Source organism: Acipenser ruthenus, chromosome 5 (genome assembly GCF_902713425.1).
Source record: "Acipenser ruthenus chromosome 5, fAciRut3.2 maternal haplotype, whole genome shotgun sequence".
Lineage (NCBI taxonomy): Eukaryota > Metazoa > Chordata > Actinopteri > Acipenseriformes > Acipenseridae > Acipenser > Acipenser ruthenus.
Window position 1 is genome coordinate 66,714,400 of NC_081193.1, and position 21,621 is coordinate 66,736,020.

The 21,621-nt window shown below is 38.4% G+C and overlaps 1 protein-coding gene across 1 annotated transcript in view; it reads left to right on the forward strand.

The window, feature by feature from the left end:
* The window catches only part of LOC117402908 (striatin-like), a 114,593-nt gene that overhangs the window by 90,185 nt on the left and 2,787 nt on the right, over positions 1–21,621 (forward strand). Inside the window, exons 6-17 of the mRNA XM_059024403.1 lie at positions 4,931–5,066; positions 6,508–6,679; positions 8,714–8,824; positions 10,306–10,449; positions 11,495–11,631; positions 13,647–13,822; positions 14,182–14,229; positions 14,766–14,887; positions 15,849–16,016; positions 16,375–16,515; positions 17,016–17,117; positions 17,837–17,923. Coding sequence (XP_058880386.1) covers positions 4,931–5,066; positions 6,508–6,679; positions 8,714–8,824; positions 10,306–10,449; positions 11,495–11,631; positions 13,647–13,822; positions 14,182–14,229; positions 14,766–14,887; positions 15,849–16,016; positions 16,375–16,515; positions 17,016–17,117; positions 17,837–17,923 — 1,544 coding nt within the window. The remainder of the gene's footprint in view (positions 1–4,930; positions 5,067–6,507; positions 6,680–8,713; positions 8,825–10,305; positions 10,450–11,494; positions 11,632–13,646; positions 13,823–14,181; positions 14,230–14,765; positions 14,888–15,848; positions 16,017–16,374; positions 16,516–17,015; positions 17,118–17,836; positions 17,924–21,621) is intronic.

Consider the following 21,621-nt stretch of genomic DNA (forward strand, 5'->3'; position numbering starts at 1 on the left):
TCCTATACTTCAGGAAGATCTAGAGTTGTGCGTCCAGAAATGAGAATGTTTATTCCCGAATTTCTGACGATTTGAAGCAAATGGACATAAATTGTGGTTATGGTACACTTAACTCACACTCAAAAACACAAAATTCTACCAGATTTCTCAATTTGAAGGAGTAAGTAAGGAAAGTAATAAACTGACTCCATTGTGATTTAGCTGTTGGTTCAAACCATTTAAAAAAACATTTTTTCTATGTAGTTCCGTGTAAATAAATATAAAATTATAAAGAGGGACTGGAAGGGTGAGGGTATTCACTGACACGGGAGACAGAAGACGGTATTTGAGAACACCACACAGGTGCCCAGTTTTATTTATTTCCTTTTTTTTTATTTATTTTGGCCCGCAGAGGGCACTGTTGTCTGTGACCTGGTAATCAAGAAAACAGGGTTACCAACATGGGTATACACAGGCGCCCTCACAGGTGCCCTTAAAATAATAATCTAAACATATAATAATAACAAAAGTGCTGCTTACGCAGTGCCCCCACTGCTGCTATACCGGTCAGCTTGGGTCTCCGTCCTACGCTTGACTGTTCTCTATACACTGGGGTGGCCAGTTCCCTGTATATCTACACATGTCCCCTCGGGTACGTAATAATTTATTTTAATTCTTGTTTTATTTGTTTAAGGCGGGCTGTCTTCCTCAGCCGTGCTTGCCTGTTTCGTCCTCTCTTCAACTGCTGGCGTTCCTGCCTGGCCTTTATTTACACTAGCATCTTCCGCCAGCGTCACGGGGTATCCCCTGTTAGGCCACCCGAATGCATAGCCAAGCGCAGTACTTATGGGCCGAGCAATCCCCCAAGGCCCGCCTCTCAGCCACTCAGAGAGAGGGAAAGCCAACACACCCTCTTCCCTACCTCTCCGTGACATCGCCATGACTGACAGGCAGATCTTACGTGGCTGCTGCCCTCTTCCTGCAGAACCATGCATGCGCCAGACAGTCAGCACAGGTCTCAGGGACCAACAATATGAATCCAGAAATAAGAATACAAGGTTTTTTATGCAAGTTTTTTTTTTTTTTTAAATAATAATAATAATAATAATAGCATCACTACACTTGAATAAGATGGATGCAGTAATTGTATCAATTAAATATGCGATATATAATAAGCAAAGTATAGTTTCTAAAAAAAAAATTATACCCTAGCTCTGGGATCATCTTGAGTTGTCCGCCCTAAGAAATGGTTATGATGTTTATAATAACTGAATAGAACAAGAGGATCCATTACATTTTTTGACGTGGATTTCAAATTGCATGCAACACAGACTAGTGGATTTGCAAGTGCATGATTAAATCTAAGCAATAGCAACCTCTCTATCTGACCTGTTCTAACCCACAAACCTGGCATCTCTTTGACAGTCTGAGAGAGGCAGAATCAGATAGGGGAGAAAATAGGCAACACATGACAAATGATTGTCGGCAGTGCTAAACGCTGAGATTGCCTTCTGACCTCTAGTTCATCCTGAGTTTACATCCATATCAATGTTCCCTGCTGCAACAACGCTGGGATGTCTGAATAAAAATACTCAAGCAATACTGAATACTGGTAGAGAGGTGGCTGCATCCTCACCCTGTGGCTCTGTACCAAGGGAGAGTGGATGACGCACCCGAGAAAGTAGCCCACGCAGGGAGCCGTCTTCATGGTCTTCCTCATCCTCCTCTGCCACCGTCGTACTCGGAGCAGGTGGAGAAGCTCTGGGCAGCAGTCTCCCACCAAGGTACGGTGCTCGCAGAGTTACTGCATGAACGTTCACCGCCGCCTGTCCCCTTGGCGTCCCAGGGGGCTACGAACACAGATTGGCAACAGAATGACATGCTCTCCCTCGCTGCCTCTGAGGAGGAGGGCAAGCAGAAGCTGGCGTTCCCGCTGAGGACGTCAGACAACACATCTCCTGCGTTAAAGCTCTCCCTTGTTGGCAGAGCTTCTACCACTGATCAAGAGGGCCACTGCGGTCTTGCAAGTGCCCTGGCCTACAGAAGGTGAGAAAAGGCAGTCCATCTTTGATGAAGAGCCTACCACCTCTCATGTGTCCCCTTCAGTGCACCCAGATTTTCTTTTTGAAGTCCAGTCTTCATGGGGTCACCTGGCTACAGCTCCTGTTGTTTCCCGGTCTATGGACACCCTCTATAGGCTGCATGATGCAGAGAAGTTGAAAAAAGATCGAATCAGCTACGAAAAGGCCATGGACTGAGTGTGACTGAACCTTTTTATTCGTTTTCGTGCTGGATTGCGATTGTGGATATTTTTTTGGATTATTTTGTGCCATTTGTATTTTTTGTCGTTTCAATATACTTTTTGTAATAAGGGCTGATGGGACTTTTTAAAAGGCCCATCAGCCCTTATGTGTTTATCTTACCTTTATCTTCTCTCATACCCCTCTTTTCTAAAATTGCACTTTTCCATGCACTGGTGTGTAATAAAGGGTAGATTGTGGGAACTGGATCCGAGCCTTGTTTTACTGTCGGTGGGTTTGGTTAAGACTGTTCTCAATAATCTTTTATTTCAGTATTGTGAACTAAGTGTAGATTGGCCACTGTGTTTCGAGCCCGACTGTTACATAGTTCCATATCGGAGCAACAGATCCCAGAACCACATATAGCAGAGTGATTGCAAACATCATACAATAGTATGTGAATGTCAAAAAACAATCAAATGACATTTGAAGCTACTTCCTCTCTTAAAGTTATCTGTCTAATTATTATATCATATTGCACATTATGTTATTATAATCTCTACAACCACTTTTGCTATCAAAGCTGCATTGCAATTTAAGATGACTGTATTGGTTCTTAATCTGCAACCTTGACCACTGAGCTATCAGATTAATGAGCGATTTTAAAGCTGTAAAATATTTATATTCCTGGTACTAATGTCAGTGTATTAGGAAATCTGCTGTAGAGATATACGATCGAAGCTATTAAAATACCCAAAGGAAATGTGCCTTAGCAGTGAGGCACCACTGCTATGAATATCAGAAAATGATTCCTCCGCTGGAGTGCCGGATGCGCCCTATAGCCTGGCGATCGCAGGTTCGAATCCAGGCTATGTCATTGCCGACCGTGACGTCCTCCAGCAATATAGGTGTGGTGGCTTCGCTGTGGATTCGCAGTGCGAAAAATGACAGATTGGCAGGAACACGTTTCGGAGGACACATGTTTCAGCCTCCGTTTCCCGAGTCGCCGGGGGGTTGCAGCGGTGAGCTGGGATAAAAACAATAATTGGGCATTCCAGGGTAAAAACCATTGGCGAAGACTACATTTATATATATAAATAAAATAAATAAATAAATAAAATACTTCCAAGAAATATTGGCTTGTTAGTAAGGAGTTTAGTTAGTAATTAAAGAAAAATACATTGTTAGTATGGAGTCCACAGAAATTTCAGTTCATTGTGTGTTGAAATTGTCATTGCACCGCATTAACAATAGTTCTGTGTTTGTCTGTGAAACGTACTAATGGATTAATGGTTTGATTTTTTGCTATTACTAATGTATGTGTTTTAATTGCAGGGTTTCCAGTAGTTTTTGTAGCTTTTTGACTGTTTTAATTGTTTCTTTTAGCGATTTTTAAATGTTTTCCATTGCCTTCTGGAAGCAGAAACACAGTAACACTATAGCTGTTGTGTCCCCTTGTCTCGAGTGTCCTGGTAAATTATCCTGAACCACAGAGAAAGGTACAAGCTATATGTTATGTTAAAGAATAGTGTTTGTGCTTGTGGCAAATGACACCAGCATTCTTTTCTGTCTCCGGTGATAAGAATATAGTGTAGTGGAGAGGCCTGCTGTGTGTTATACATTTGTGGATATATCTTTAGAACAGCATATACTTACAGCATATGCAACTTTTTATATTCTCTTTGTAAATAGTGCAACGCAGTTCTCAAATATTGGACATTTCTTAGATTGTATCTTCCTTCTCTTTTGCATACCTGCATTGTCTCTTGCTAGATATGCACCTATATTCTGACAAATACTTTTAGAAAACCAGGAGCAACTTCTGCTCTGGATCAAAAAGCTATAATGCTCTGCGGCTGCCCGTCTATGTGGATAGCTATCGAAAAACTAGTAGAAACTAATTAAAACACAAGTCTGGGAAAAACAAATGGAAGTCTGGAAAAACTATGGAATTTTGATTGAAAAAGTGTATGAACCCGGATATGTGGTGATAAAACTTGGTATGGATAGTCCTTAGAAAAAGTGAGGGTATCAAAATCAAAGTCAAAGGGGCTGTTTGCATGATCTAAACAGTGGTGAATCTGAATAAAGTTGTATAAACCTTGTTTTTTGTGGACCTGTTTTTACTGTATTTTTATTATGCTTTGCAGTGTTAATAAGTGGGTCAATAAATCACCCATCAACCATGTGGAAAACCTGGAAGGATTTATAAAGAGTAAAAGAGATGCGGTATTACTGTAGCAATACTGCAGTAATGAAACGATGAGACTGTATTCCTTATTGATCGCCTTGCTATAGCACTATAAGGCATGCTGACTCATACATAATTAATATTTTTTCAATGCGTAAAACACCCAATACGCAGATTATCTGGAGCGCGCTGGATATGGCTAATAAATGCTTTATCTTCAGATAAGTATCCATGCAAAGTTTAATCATTATCCCACATTATTTGATTTGTACGTTGTGACGTACTTGTGGTACTTTTTGTAAGGTACCACATATTTTCAGAACAAAGTAGTCTGTCTGTCACTAGCCTAGAATGCCTATTGTTTCATTAATATTATAAAATAGCTTCATTATCTCTTTGTTCCTCACTATTTCAATGCTAACGTTTCCAGTTTGGTGTCTGACAGGTATTTACATTCCTAGTAACAGAAAATGGAGAGCAGTATGTATTCTGTGTTGAGTGTTATTTTTTCCACTTGTAGGAAACCAGATTTGACAGACTCTGCATCTGTCTTGGACACCTTTAACTTTCTGGAGAACGCAGCTGCAGAGTTTAGTGATGAAGATGAAGACGATGACAGCGATGGGAAAGAGAAGACCATCATAGATTCTGCAACAGTGAGTAAAGAGGCATTTTTTGTCATTATATGTGTCTCAGGAGAGCCTTCAGATAGTTAAATAAAAATGGAGACCTTATCAGTATACCAACAATTGTCAGAGGTACGTGGTATATTTGAAAATAGGCATAGAAGCAATTAAAGATTTCATTCTTAAGAAACATTCACATTTTGTTTTGTATGTTAACAGCTTTCTGCAGTTGCACCATTTGTTTTGTTAGTGAAGGAATAACAGAGTAGTATAGCTACTTTGAAATACCATTTATTCATCAGAAAACATGGAACAGCTGCCAAAGTGAGTTATACATTATACATTTAAATAATTCCTTCCACTAAACCAACTTTGTGCTATAAAACTATAAATAGGAATATAGGTTGCTAAGCAACCCAGAAGGTGAGGATAACCCTCATCACTGAATGTTTCTTAATGATATTTTCCAAACTGAAGGCAGTAGACAAATGTTAACACTTCCTGCCTGAAATTCTACTGCGATTGTTTGTGATCAGTGCCCTTCTTTGTTTTTAATTCATCTGACACCTTGCAGTCCACCTAACTTGCAGTCCTGCTCAGGAAGGAGAATGTTGCATAAATCTAATGAAAGAATAATTATGTAATAAAAAAACAAAACAGAATTACATTAACCCTTTGCGGTCCATTTATTCAGCGCCTATCAGACGCATCAGGTCCAATGTATTTTCATACGAGCTGTTTATTTTACACAGGCTGTTTAAAAGTAATTTTCACAGTAAAACATGTTTAAAAGGCACTGCATATCAACAGGACACTCAGTACTGCATCTCCAGCCCTGCCCCACTCCTTGTTCACTGTATTTATCTCTTCATAGTAGTGCATACTGATAAATCATCTCCTGATCACTTGTTTTATCTCCAAACTCCTCAATAATGCTATCCAAGTCATTATTTTATTACTATAACATCTCAAGAAGCTTGGCAAATGTCTCCGATGTTCTTTGAGCACTGAATGCAGAATAAACTTGTTTATGTCTGTGGTGAAGAGACTATGCTTATTGCTCAGATCCGATATCCAGATATACTCAGATTTTTTTTTTTCGGTTTCTATCGGCCTCACTCGGCCATTGAAAGCTTTTGTAGGCTTTTTCCGGAGAAAAACGACTAGGGACCTGTGCTTGACGTCTTTTTGATGATGTCTGACAGGGTCCGACTTTGGACCGGAAAGGAAAAATTGTAATGTAGGACCGCAAAGGGTTAATCAGTTTCATCATTATAACACAATTTAAAACAAACTGCCAGCACCAAAACCCACTACAAGTTTTCTAAGCATCACTAGAAAGGTAGAAACTGCAAAAAAAACTACGTCTTGAAGTTTCTAGGATTCTAGTATATTTTTTTTTAGTTGACTTTTCTCCTCTCAATTCTGTTTTCTTATTTTCACAATGAAATCCTTGCTCTTTGGCTGACAGATTGTAAGAAGGAAGGTGTCCTCATCTGCTTCGCCATCCCAGTCGCTGTCATCAGAAGCCAGCGATGATCACGACACAGAAGAGGCCCTGAAGGAGTTTGATTTCTTGGTGACCACAGATGAAGCGGAAGGGTCTGGAGAATCGAGAAGCTCAGGAGATGGGACAGAATGGGGTATGGGATAGCTAAGATCCAGTACTATTTAACCTTGTACAAAAGCATCTTGTCTTAATACATAACTGTCAAATTACTGTATCTTTATACCTATGTAAATGATTGACATCTGAGCTACTGTTTTTAGGCACAGACCCCTGAAGTTAAAACCCTCCAACCCCCAAATTATGCCGTACATGCCCTTTTCTCTGGCATTTGGTTGTTACAAAACGTTTATCATTAACTTCGATTTAATAGAATAAAGTTCAACATTATACCCCCTAATTATTTCTGTTTAAAATAGTTTTTAATGGAAATGTTCAGCCAGCTTCACTCGTTCTTTTGCAGATTTATTTTCTGCCCTATTCCATCACTAGTGACAAAACCATTTATTTCCAAAGCTGGGACAAAAGGGCAAGTCCTGTGAGTTGCAAGTTGCTTTTCTATAGCAATTAAAAATGAGCCAACTCCAACTAAAATGGTTTAGACAAATATTTTTGTATTCTTTAACCCAATTCTAAGAAATTGCATATGCCTCAATTTCGCAGTTATGCTCCGGTTAATGTTTATTTCCTTTTTTTTTTTTTTAAATTGAAAGATACTTTATTAATTGCGTCCTCGTTTCTGGTGATTCAGTCCCAGGAAGCATTTTTATACAAAAACTGAAAGCCTGATAAAAATAAATCTGCATTCAAATACAAAACAAGAGTGAACATCCATTCAGCATTATTCTGCATTAATTTCTCCAAGAGATACTTGATTGGGTAAGTCAGGTCATGTCTGACGAGGTGAACCTTATCGGATGTTTGCTCACCAGAAGGTTTAACCTGATCAGTAGACCATGTACAGAATGGCCTTCAAGTTGAACCATTCCTTTGTAGGAAACTCCTGCATAAGTTTGTTATAGAATAGTAAAGAGCTATCGGCTGAATAAACCAAAGAAAATGCTATAGGATTTGTGGCATCAACTAAGGTGTCAATATATACTACCTGCATTTTTCCACTTGATTATTTAATCAATCATTCTAATAATGTCAGTTAGGTGATGACTATAAGTAATTAGAGGCGATGATTACTGCTGTTTGTCTACAATGTGAACTATATTTTAGAATACTGCTGCACAACACATCTAGATTTTCTTCATTTTCACTATCGATAGCACTCTTTTCTTTTGGTTCTTTGTTGTTTTTGTACATAATTAAGGATATGAGGAGGATATTTCGAAGTACAGCACAATAGATTAAAAGCTGCTGCTGTTTCCAGTGCTGTATAGGTACATTTTTGATCAAATGGTTTATTTGCAGTCAAACCGTGGGTCCTGCTAAACAAGAAGAGATTAGGTATTAGGAAGTAACAGTGTTTTTTTTTTTTTGTATGTTGCACTTGACTTGTGGTTTATCTCGCTAAGAAATACGAGAATAGATTTTGGTAGTCTCTCCTTTAAGCAATAAAGACCACTCAGGTTTATATTATTGCTGATTTGAACTTAGATTGGGATTGAGGGTCCTTCACTTGTTTTACTCAGATCACAGATAATGTACAGACTGGAATGTTCATTATTGATACCAATCATAAGAACTCATCATGAAAAACTCTACAGGCTATAACCTTATCATCATGAAAAATGTGGTTTAGTTTTGGATACATAAGTACCTGTCAACCTCGCTCCTACTATCACTATGAACCCTCTGTCAGCCAGATATATTTCTGAAACTTACTTGCAACAGGAAGATGGAGCATTTATATATTACAGAAAATGTGTCAGGTTCTATTTGCATAACAAACATTTCACAGGTGTAATTTTCTACTGTCTTCAAGAAAATTCTGCATAGTGTCTGGGCTCACAAAAAAAACAAAAACTTGAAAACTGTAGTTGACTGATACTCGGTTTTTCAACCCTGAAATTAAAGTCCTAATTGGTACCACAGAAAATGAAATGGGTTTGGTTACACATGCGGACATGTGGGAATAAGTGGCATTCTCTCTCTAAACCCTCATAATTTGAAAGGAGGATGTGTACTGAAAAGGCTGCTTTTGATTTGTCTCCCTGTTTAGAGAAGGATGACCAGTGTCCCATACCTGAAGGCTGGGATGTGGATCAAGGTTTAATAACCAAACTCAAGGAGCAGTACAAAAAGGAACGCAAGGGGAAAAAGGGGGTGAAGAGTAAGTCAAGAAGGGTGGCACTGCTAAAACTATTTAAAAAAAAAAAAATCAATCACTACCTCCGTCCTTCCCATCTCTTCTTTTACTGCTCCTTCGACACCTCTCTCACCCTCCCCAATCACAATTTCAATTTCCTTATTTTAGTCTGACGTGATCTTTTACCACACTCCTGCGTTCTTACAACTTTATCTTCTCTCACTGGCTCATTTCCTTTATTTAGCAACCTGTCTGATATTGGTCACGAGACCAAACAGTAACATTGCTGTTTCATTTTCCAGTTGGCTTTTCGTATGGGTTTTTGTCCCACAATATCTTGTCTGTAAATGTGTCTATCTATATTATATTTACTCTGTCATGTATTGCAGTAACAGCTTGCTCTCTTGATTTCCATTCTTACCAAATTTTACCAATGTCATTTCCTAGATCCTGCATATTTCCTTGTTTTTCCTTTTTTCCATTGTGTATTTTAATCTTTTCTTTTCCCACGTGCTTCTTTACTAGAACACTCGATTTCCCAGCCAAATGTCCTTTCTTTCTTTCTTTATTTATTTATTTATTTATTTAAATGATTTCTTCCAACATAATTCTGGGCTTTTTGGTGTTCATGAATTGCCAGTACTGAACTGAATGCTCTTTATTTGCCCCATAGAGCAGGTATAGCACAGACAGTATAAATCAGAACTTCTCTTTTTTCTCCAGATAGCATGCCATAAAGAGTTAAGTAGTGGGGTTCCGAAAAAAATAGCGGTACACATCCCCACATGTTGATACAATTGTTTAAATAACGTACCTGTAATTTATTTTCATTGTTAACATCCTGACAACTTTTTGCACTAAAACTTTAAAGTCTGTTTCAAAGCTCTTTTCAAAATGGCCACTCTAGTGCACTGATAGTGTAAGGATTATTGACTCAGTTGTCAACCAGTAACACAGCAATAACAATCCATGATGTGGTACGGAACTGAAAATCCAGAGCACGGCTCTTCCTGCAGTGATTTTAGAGGACAGATCTCAAACCCCAGTGCACTAGAGTGGCCATTTTGAAAAAAAGCTTTGAAACAGTGTAAAAAGTTGTCAGGATGTTAACAATGAAAAGAAAAAATACAGGTACATTATTTAAACAGTTGTAGCAACACGTGGGGACATACAATGTTATATTTTTTGGGACCCTGCTACTTACTATTTAAGCCTGTTGAGGAAGTAGCCACTTATAGATAAGAGAGCAGTCCAAATCCTTTTTCCTATTTGCTTGCAAAGGTGCTCAGGACCAATTGTGCAAAATTGTGTAGTACTAACCTGAGACCACCAACTAGCATTACTACTCCACCTAGGCCTTAAATGTGACTACCATTTTTCTTCTTTTTTTTTTTCCTTTTACGTCAGGTGTACTAAACCATTTTTTGTGTCATACTGTATTTTACAAAAAAAAATATATATATATTGCAAAGTAATGTATGCACTGTCTCCCCCTCCATGAATAGGGCCCAACAGGTCAAAGCTGCAAGACATGCTGGCGAACCTGAGAGACGCAGAAGACCTACCCTCAGTGCAGCCCTCAGTGACCCCCCCATCTCGACCTAGCGTGGCACGGCTCAGTGAACATGAAACAAACAGGACGGACGAAGGTAGGCTTCTTTGCCGACAGCAGGGAATGTGTGCTGTTTGTGAGATACTTCATCACGCTGTTACCAGGGGCAACATTTGGATGGGTACAATATACTACATATGACTGTGAGTTTGACTGCTGGCATCATCATTATCAATGTAATTGATGAAGGCAGTATCCAAAACAACGGTGTTTACTTGACTTTTACCTCAGAGTATATGAATGAGTGTTTAAAGTTATTGATGTTTCAATGACATTATAATGACTTTTTCTTACACAGTAGGTCAATTATGCTGCCTTCCATCATTTCTATTTCTTGGTTAATAGAGGCCATTTATCTGTACACTAACTCTTTGTGACTACAACAGTCATTTTTATGAGAAAATCTGTATTTATTGTATGAAATGTTGCTCTTGCACCAGGTACGTAGGTGGTTGTACCAGGTTGTTACTAATAGTCAATAGTCAAATGTCTTTAGTGATGGTAGGTTACTACCGTTTCTTTTAAATATGAACTGCCAAATGTTTTAGCATACTGCTACCCAACACAAATTAGATTTACCACAGGCTGTGACACATACAGTATGGAAAACTGTATGTCAACACCATGGAATCCCAAAGAATACCCATCATGCCCTGCTGCCAGTCTGTGTTTACTGACATTACCAGTGGTAGTGCTATAGAAAATCTGAAAAAAACAGGACCTGAAAGTTACTGAGTTCTCAGGCAAAGCATTCTCCTCATCAGTCATGGATTTGTGACTTACTTTGTGCCTGCTTAGTGTTTTATCTCTTTGTCTCTTAAAGAAGAATTTTACAATATACATATAGGGTACAACATTTTTGCAGAACACACTGGAAAAAAAGATAGCTTGAGTGTTCAGTTTGATTTGTCACAAATTAATAAGATGGGGTGTCTATTTACTTATGACAACTCTGTATAGTGATCCAGCTGAAGGATATGCTTTACCAAATGTACTCTCTAGTGTATTTTTATGTAACCGTTTAGTGCACAGTAGTGTAACCATTTTTTGTGAAAACATGTTTTATTGTGTATTTTCTGCAGTGGAGGCCTTGACATTTCCTCCAACGTCAGGGAACTCTTTCATCATGGGCACAGATGAGGCTATGGAGACTGAGCTGGGGCTGGGTGAACTTGCAGGCCTTACAGTCGCCAATGAGGCAGATTCACTCACCTATGATGTAAGTAGCTAAGAAGTGTGTGTATAATGTGCGAGTGTCAATACCCCATGCCTGTCAAGCACTTTGGTTCAACAGTGTAGTGGGCATTACATCATTGTGCTAAAGTAAAACCAAGTCAAATAGACAATGTAGGCTAATGACGGTATTAGCCAAAATGTGATCTACTTGTTTGCTATGGTTTTAACAAACATGTCTCGGATAAGCTTATAAACAAACTACAGTTAACAGAACTGTCAGAATGTATTGAAATCCAGTGGTGTGATGCAGAGAAGATGGATGGTAATTGCAGGAGAGACACATCCCAGCCTTTGTGAGCACAGCAGGGTTTTGCATTCTGGGGATGTAGCAGATCAGCTTGTTGCTGACATCTGTTGACCCCCACACTCCACTTGTCAAACAGTAGTCCCTACACGGCCGATACAAAAATGCAAAACTAAGTTTAACTGAATACCTATTTCAGACCCTATGTTCAGTATTTCAGGCCATCAAGTGTGCACTCAGTGGCTGCTGCATTGATTGCAACAGTCATGTAACAATATTACTGTGTGGGTATGCAGAATGAGTCATACAGGGTTCTGAATCATGAAATACACTTAGAGTTCTTGTTTGCCATTGTTAATTTCTAAGGAACACACAAAATACTGTAATAAAGCAATTGGAGTAAAGTAAACAGGTTTTCTGCACTGTGTTTACTTTTTTTTTCTACACAGCTGAAGGACTTTTGTCCGAAACATCCTAAAATAAAATATTTTTTAATCATTTAAACCTTTTGTGTACATCTAAAAAAAAGCTTATATATACAGTCGCAGACAAAAGTATTTGGGCAGTTAAAAAAAGAAACCACAAAGAAAGTGATTTATATCTTTTCTAATTATTCTATTGAAAGATATAAATTCAAGTAGAGATTCATCTTTTATAATAAAACAACAAATGATTACATAACATGCATAAAATGAAAAATAACATGCAAAAACAAATTTCATACTTTGACAAAAGTATTTTGGCAATCAACATATTTCGTATGAAACCCATTCGTTGCTAATTATTGACAATTGTCATGATTGTAAACCAACACATGGTGATAATTATAGAATACATAAATACATAATCAAGTGCTAAAAAATAAATTGGAAGTTTGTGATTAAAAAACAAATAGTTAAAACTAAAGAGTACAGCAACGATCTCAAAATGGCTGTGATACAACTAAATGAAAAAAGGAGAAACTACCAGGCAAATAGAAGAAAGACGTTTGTGGGCTGCTATTGACAAACACAGGAGAACAGGAACTACTGCAACTAGCTCCAGGTGTGGAAGACTAAGAAAGATTTCTGCAAAATCTGGAAGAAGAATGGGTCGAGCAGCCCTGCAAAATCCTCAGATTACTGCAAAAGACTTGACACAAGATGAGAAGATGATCAAGAAATTCACGAGCAAACAATTCAGTGATACCTTAACAAGATGAATGTCCATGGGGCGAAAACCAAGATGCAAACCCTGTTTAAAAAAAAAAAAATACACAAAAGAAAGCGAATGGAGTTTTCCATTGAATACTTGAAGAAGCCTGATGATCTCTTCAACCACATTTTTATGGTTAGGCGAATCCAAAATATAACCTTTTTGACCAAGAAAGCAACAATATGTTTGAAGGAAGAGAAGACGGTGGGCACACAAAATACTAATGTAAGGGTGCCCAAATACTTTTGTCAAACAATTAGAAATTATAGAAATCACTTTCTTTGAAGTTATTCTCTCTTTTTTTAACTAAAAGAAACTAATTCTTTCACAAACATTTTGACAAGAAGCCATTAATGCACGTACAGATAGATTTGTTTATTTTTCTTTGTTTTTTGTTTTTGTTTTATATATAAACCCACTTGGCCACTTTGACCTTGAGTGGGGAAAGAAAATATTCAGCAAAGGGCAATGAAACCTGGAAGTCATTGTACAGTAAACAAGAAGATTCTAATACTACCTTTTGACAGAGTTGCATAAAAATGAGTGATGTTTGTTTCTAGATCAGTAACAATAAAGATGCACTGAGGAAGACATGGAACCCCAAGTTCACATTACGGAGTCACTTTGATGGAATTCGGGGTCTCGCCTTCCACCCTATTGAACCGGTCTTAATAACGGCGTCAGAAGATCACACGCTCAAGATGTGGAACTTGCAGAAAATCGCCCCCACGAAAAAGTAAGAGGCGGTGCTTGGCAACAAATCAGACATTACTTGAGATTATTATGTTTATATTAAAATAAATATAAAATGAATAAAATAAATATTATTTCTGTGATTTGAATCTCCCAATAAAATTGTGAATTCTGACTATTAAGTAATGCAGAATACAAAGCTTGGAAATATGTACTTTATTCTACTTAGTTGTATATAGTGGAGATAATATTGAAATAAAATGCAGAGGTATGTTACAATATTGTATAATGCATTTTAATTTGCACAGGTCTTGTGCATGTCCTGGCACCACTACATCTTTGTGCTATTACTGGGAAATGTATTTAAAAAAAACAAAAATGTCATCCTGCCTTCTTCCTCAGGAGTGCCTCTCTAGATGTGGAACCTATTTATACATTCAGGGCTCATAGGTATGTAGTAAATTAATTCATGGAAAAGTTATATTGTCTATTCAAAGGGGCTAATTATTTTATTTTTTGAATATATCATTTTAAAATAATGCTTTCTAGTACACTTACATTCCCTATACAATCTTAAATGTGAAGTTATGAACGAAATGTTACATTTAAACATGTTTTTTTTTTCATTACAAAAATAAAGTATCTGGTATATTGATAGGTTAAAAGAAAGTTTGCAAAGCTTTATTTCTGGTAGTCTTAGACCAGGGGAGTGAAATTGGCCCCACCCCTTCAGTGCTTTATTGCCTGTCATTAACCAACCAGCTGCTCCCCTTATGAGTGACGTGCTTTGAACCTGCTGAGGTGAAATAGTAAGGGTACCTGAAAGAAAGGCAAGCAAACTGAGAAGGTAACAGGATGTGAGGTACCGCTGTACCACTGTAGAGAGGCTCAAGTTAATCTTCTGCTACTCATTTTAAGATATGTTATTAAGTTTGTTTTTGTTTTTTTTACTGATTGCTGTTTTTTTTTCTTTTTGCTGTTTCCAGAGGCTCGGTGCTCTGTGTAGTAATGAGCACCAATGGAGAGCAGTGTTTTAGCGGTGGTATTGATGGGACAATCCAGAGCTGGAATACTCCAAACCCTAATATTGATCCCTATGACTCCTATGGTTTGTATTTCTAATTGGAGTTTATAATGTAATCATAGATGTATTTATTGTTATGATGATTGCAATCATTCTGAGTGGTTCTAGAAATTGCTCAAATACAATATGTATATTTTTTTTAGGTGTTTTGACTATGAGTCCAGGACATGCTTTTCTGTTCTCATTGCCTGCTATAGACTTACTGTACGTAACTTAAGCTAGATCAGCAAAGTGTCTTTCTGTTAGTAAACCCCATGACCATCTAGTGCAGAACAGTGCAATGCAATGCCAGCAAAACAAAAAGAAACTTGATCCAAAGTGCAAGATGCATGAGCTGACCTAACTTATGAGATACCGGTGTATCTGTCACAGCTAACTAGAAGGGTAGAGCAGCTCACGAATTCACGTGACAGCACCTTAAAACAGAATTTAAAAAATTAATAAAAAACAAATGCGAACATCATAAAATTGTATTGGTACGGGGGGGAACATGACGAAATACTTTTTAAACTATACCCCAAAAATATCAGCCACTGAATGTATTTTGTTGGTTCATCATTTGGATTGTTGTTAATTGGAGTACTTTTAGTATATTTTAGATCTTAGTAATTGGGCCTCACTTAAGAGGTGTTTTTTAACTTATTTTATAAACATTTTTTATGTAAGTTTTGTTGAAGTGCAAATTGCATTTTGGCCTAAATACTGCTATATCTAACCCATCGTGTTTAATTACAAAACTTCTAAATGCTAGTTGCAAGATTTGCTACCTGTGAGTTTGCTTAATCAGTAAAGTGTCTAAATTTGAACCATACTGTTTTGTTTGCTGCAGTTAGTATAATGTTTACAGATTTTTTAAAAATTCAAGTGACTAGTGTATGTATAGACTCCTCCATGAGTGAACTGTTAGTGCACTACAGGATGCTCTTGGTCCTGGATGAGTCCACTGTTGTAGTGCATTAATTGTAAATTCCTGATTTGATTGCAGACCCCTCAGTGCTGCGAGGAGCCCTCTTAGGCCACACTGATGCTGTGTGTGGGTTGGTGTACAGCGGGGCCCATCAGCGGTTACTCTCCTGCTCCGCAGACGGCACCGTGCGGCTATGGAACGCTGCCGAAACTTTACCAGCCCTCACCATATTTAATGAAAACAGGGGTAATTAACTACAACATGGTCCTTTTAGAATATATAAAACATGTACTTTTTCAACAATGGGAAGGTTGTGTTCTTTTAAAAAAACAACCAAACAAAAATGCTACAGTTTATTTTTAACTGTCAGCGTTCTCCTTTCACCTGTTTCTTTTTGTAGGTGTAATTCTTAAGCTTTATGGGAAATATTAACATTTAAAAAAGTAACAGTTTTTAGTAGTTATTAAAATGTATGTGAATAGTGCTGTGAAGAGTTAATTAAAAATGAATTTTCTAGATATGTTTTTTTTTTTCTGTGTTTTTAAGAAGTGAGAGTTTGCATTGCAGAAATGAGCACCCACAATTCAAACTGTTCACTTTTCAGAGCTAGGGATCCCCTCTTCCGTGGACCTGGTGTGCAGTGACCCAGCGCACATGGTGTCCTCATTCAACATGGGGCAGACTGGAATCTTCAACATGGAGACACGGCAGCTGGTTCTCAGCCTGGAGTCCAATACAGACACTGGTAAGAAGCACAGGAGGTGCTTGATGCATCAGCCCATTTGTATTTGTTTTAATAGATTTCAAGCTTAACAGGTAAGCAGTAGCACATCGTGCTGCTTACGTCACCAGCATGCACCTATTTGACTAATGTTTGCTTTTCTTTGGGCCTACAGAATGTCAGATGTTTGGTATGCAGATGCTAAAATGTCCAAAGGCCTGGCTTAGATAATTGGCTTATTGATTATGATAGGATTGTAAGCAGGTTAGGTTCCGCAGGTCATATACCCGACTGTCACATGTCAGGAAATGTATTCAATGAATCAGTCGTTTCTAGCATGAAATGCAATTTGGGATATATATTAAAAAAAAAGTTTTTAAAAAGTTAAATAATATAAAACTCTCCAGGGGTGTTTTTTTTTCTTTATTTTTTTAATATGACATCTTAATGTGGTTATCTCAGTGAGTTTTTATTTAAGAAGTATTTCATTTTTTTTTTATTAAAATATGAATCTTTGTTTGCAGGTACACCTTGTAAGATCAACAAAGTGTTGAGCCACCCAACTCTCCCCATCACAATCACAGCACAGGAAGACAGGCACATCAAGTTCTTTGACAACAACACAGGTACCTAACACTTTAACCATTCAGGGATGCATGTGTGGATCCCAGTGCCAAAGGTGGCCCACTTGAAAAATTAAATTAGAGAGGAGGTAAACAGACTGGCTGTAATTTGTATTTCTAGACTTTATGGGCAGTATTAACAGCCTGCAGCAGGAGTGAATCTGTTCAGCTGATAATTAAATTCTACATAGAAGCTGTTGTTTCATGGCTTTCTCTGTATGAAGCGAGATTAAATGAGATCGACTCCAGTTCACCCAATATGCTAAAAGTAAAAAAATATAAATAAAACTGTCAGCTTCACAGCCTCAATAGAAAAAAAGTAATACAGTACATATGTAAGTTAGACCCCTCACATCTGCCTTATCCACTGTATCCCTGCATCAAATATCTAGTGGTGCTAAAATAAATGTAGTAATAAAAGTAGCTTGTCAATGGGCCCTATTTTGAAGCAAGGGGAAAGAGAAAAAACTTTTTTTTTTTAAATAGAAATAAAAATCCTGAAATTATCAAAAGACAAGAAACTACACAAAATCACAATTTAACTGCCCCTTCCAGCAGCAAAGTTGTTTGCTATATGTATCCATTACAGTTGTTAAATGCCTTTGCCTTTCCACTTGCTTCCAAATAGGGCTCAGTTTATTTTGTGTAAAAACTTGTCTTTTTTTTCTTTTTTTTTTTTTTTAAATAAACTTTCAGTTTTATTTTCATTTTCCAATTTTAAGGAAAACTGATCCATTCGATGGTGGCTCACTTAGATGCAGTAACAAGTTTAGCTGTTGATCCCAATGGCTTGTACCTGATGTCTGGCAGTAAGTACATTTTATTTTTCTCAGTATGAACATATTTCCTGCTATCATTGCCACTTTTTATAGATTTTCTAGGGTAAATATGTTGTCTAAGTCATCTGTTTCTCAAGACAGATCTGATTTGGCCCTGGGTTATTTCAGTGCAATTTTTCCCGCACTGTCCAATCAGCCAGGATGTGTCAACCCTGCCCTCTAGTGGTAGTAAAAAGAAAGTTCAGGATTTAATACATAGTGGGATAGCTGCATTAGAATTGTGCCAGGCCCCATCATTAGGGCCACGATTCTATCGCGACAAAGAAAAAAAAACACACTAAAATGTGAAATGTACATTTTTTGGGAAGGCATAGCAAAATAAAAAACTTTATTATGTAATAATTTCACATTTAGTCTTCTGAAATAATGCTCACTTCTCTGCATTTAGTTTTTTTGTATGGGAGTCGTACCATCAGCTGACAAGCCCAAAGAGGTGACATTTTTTAGTTTGTTAAAGATAGATGACTTTCTGTAATGGTTGATGAAATGACACACAACGAAATCGCTTTGTAGTGAATATCTTGGTTAACAAAAAGAATAAGTCGAACTGCTACAATCTGTGTTCCTAGAGAAAACTCGATTCAGTATTGAATGGGAATGAATCATTGCATTTGTTTCTGATAATGCCGCAAATCTGAAGACGTTTTATCAGTCTGTTATCAAAGGCATGCCTGTGAACTCTATTAAAGTCCCTTGTATAGTACATTTGTATGCACTTATCACAAACATTTGGCAGACCAAGTTCACCTTTGCCAACCAAACTTTCAAACGATCAGCTGCACGCAAGTTACGTTTTCTGAAAATATGTAAAAAAATACAGGAAAGCCACTTGGAAAAAGTACCAGGACCCCACTGGAAAATATGGTTTGATGCTGTCCAGTACAAGGAAAACACGGAGCATTTAACTGCATTCCTAGAAATGATAATGGAAAATTCTTCTTCCACGATGTGTTAACATACATAGAAATTATTAAAAGCCAAATCTGTTTAGTGTTAAATCTGCTATATTGCTGCCCGCTGCAGGATTTTTAAAAGCAGTCAGACTTTCGAACCCGAACCTTGTCAACTTACTGGACAGAAACGACTCACATTTAGATTCCTTACCTTGGTATGCAGAGGATGCTGCTATAGAAATGGGAGGATTCCTTACCTGGGTATGCACAGGATGCTGTTGTAGAAATGGGAGGATTCCTTACCTGGGTATGCAGAGGATGCTGCTATAGAATTGGGAGGATTCCTTACCTGGGTATGCAGAGGATGCTGCTGTAGAAATGATAGTTATCGCTGCATTTTCATATGTATTTATGACTGTGTTGTGTTCATAAACTTAAGGATCAGTGTGCAGAGATGCTTAAAGGCCAATGACTTATTTTATCCCTCTGTCCTGCTCTTAGTTAATTAATACTTTTTGTACCGTATGAAATTTGCTTTTATTTACACAGTTGTTTTGACAATACAGAATGTGTTTTGTATAGACTTAATTTAAACATATTTTCATGTGTTTGGTAGTAAAAAAAAAAATGCAAAAAAAAAAATGCAAAAAAAAAAATGCAAAAAATCCACCTTTCTTGAAATGAAATTGCTTTCAGGGAAATGCGATAACATCAGGGCCCTGCCCATCATATGCTACAGCCACACAGTGGTCAAATGCTCAATTTACTGCTGCTAATCTGCCAGAGTTTCAGGCCTCAGTGAAATCAGCTACCCAGTGGGTAGCCTCACACTGCTGATCTGGGCACTCAGTGCTGCATTGAAATGTGTGACGACTACAGTCCCAGTCTCTAACAACAGAGGTCACTGTAGGCCAAGTGAATGAGGTGATTAATGGGAAATCATCAAAATAAAAACAACCACAAGATGATTAGCATAATTTATACTGAAATAGTAGTATCGCTTTTATTATTATTAGTATGAGAAGTTGTAATATTTTCACCAGCATAGTTCAGCACATGCAGAACTTTTTCTTTCCAGTGAGCACCAGGTTCACACTCAGTCTTGCTTCAAATTGGGACTGAGGCACAGGAAAAAACCACATGACTTGGCCAAGGCCCTTCTGTACTAAACAGTTACCATCCTGGCCAAAAGAAAAGGTGGATGTGTGTGTGGCAAAGTGGCTTGCAGTGTACAGGCACAGAAGTGATGCTGTGATTAACGGAAAGGCAGACAACAGTAATCCAAGTGCAAGTGGTTTTATTTATAATCCTGTCCAGGTTTGTGCTGGCTTCTGGCGACAGCTCCGGACGTGTTTAGCCGTCTACTAAATAACAATCAACAGTTAGTGACAAGACAAAACAAACAAAACACTCACGTACGATACAACACAGGTCCTTTCGGTCATTTCCTTAACCCTTTGCGGTCCATTTAATCAGCGCCTCTCAGACGTGTCTGATCCAATTTATATTCACACGTGCTGTTTATTTTACACACGTTGTTTAAAAGTAATTTTATTCATAGTAAAACGGGTTTAAAAGGCTCTGCATATCAACAGGACACTCAGTACTGCATCTCAACCCCCGCCCCACCCCTTGTTCGCTGTATTTTTCACATATCTCTTCACAGTAGTGCATACTGGTAAATCATCTCCTGATCACTCGTTTTATCACAAAACTCCTCAATAATGCGATCCAAGTCATTATTTTATTACTATAACATCTCAAAAAGCTTGGCAAATGTCTGTGAGCGCTGGATACGAAAGCAGCTATCTTGTTTGTTTATGTCCGTGTTATGTCTGTGGTGAAGGGACTATGCGTATTGCACAGATCCACCTCCTTTTTTTCGGCTTCTCTCGGACTCACTCGGCTATTGAAAGCTTTTCTCGGCTTTTTCCAGAGAAAAAACGACTAGAGACCTGTGCTTGACATCTTTATTATGATGTCGGACAGGGTCCGACATCGGACCAGAAAGGAATAATTTTAATGTCAGACCTGGTCTGACATAGGACCGCAAAGGGTTAACCATTAACGAAGGAACAGATTATGTTGCTTTGTCCCCTTCTTGTACCGTCACACATAACCCCTTGGTAAACAATTGCAGCCACTCCTCCAATCCGCGGCTGCCACATCGTTTCCCTTTCGGGTAGTGCACCGAAGCTCCGCCCCCTTTCTAGATGACCGACTTCCTTTTAACCCTGGGAATGAATTTGTCAGGCCAAACAGTCCAGGGTACTCTGTTCCTGTTTCTTAGCGCCTTCACAGGTCAGGAGGGAGATTTGCTACCAAAGATCATTCTATTTCTGTCACAATGTGATAAATGAAGAAAAAGTGAATCAAAACGGCAAAAATGCATTGGTAAACATAACTGGTATTTCACCCCTCTAAGTTGCTCATTAAGTGTTCATGTAAATTAGCAGACCGCTACCACCCTTGCGCTGACTTGGGAGGGGCGAAGACGAACACACGCTGTCCTCCGAAGCGTGTTCCGTTAGCTGTCCGCTTTTTTAACCACTGCAGACTCACCATGCAGCCACCCAGAGTTACAGCGTCGGAGGACAACGCAGCCCTGGGCAGCTTACAGACAGGCCCGCAGGCGCCCAGCCAGACCACTGGGGTCGCTGGTGCGTGGTAAGCTGAGGACACCCTGGCCGACCTAACCCTCCCTCACCCCGGGTGGCGCACGGCCAATTGTGCGCCCCCCCCCCCCCCCCGGGAGCTCCTGTCCTCGGTCGGCAA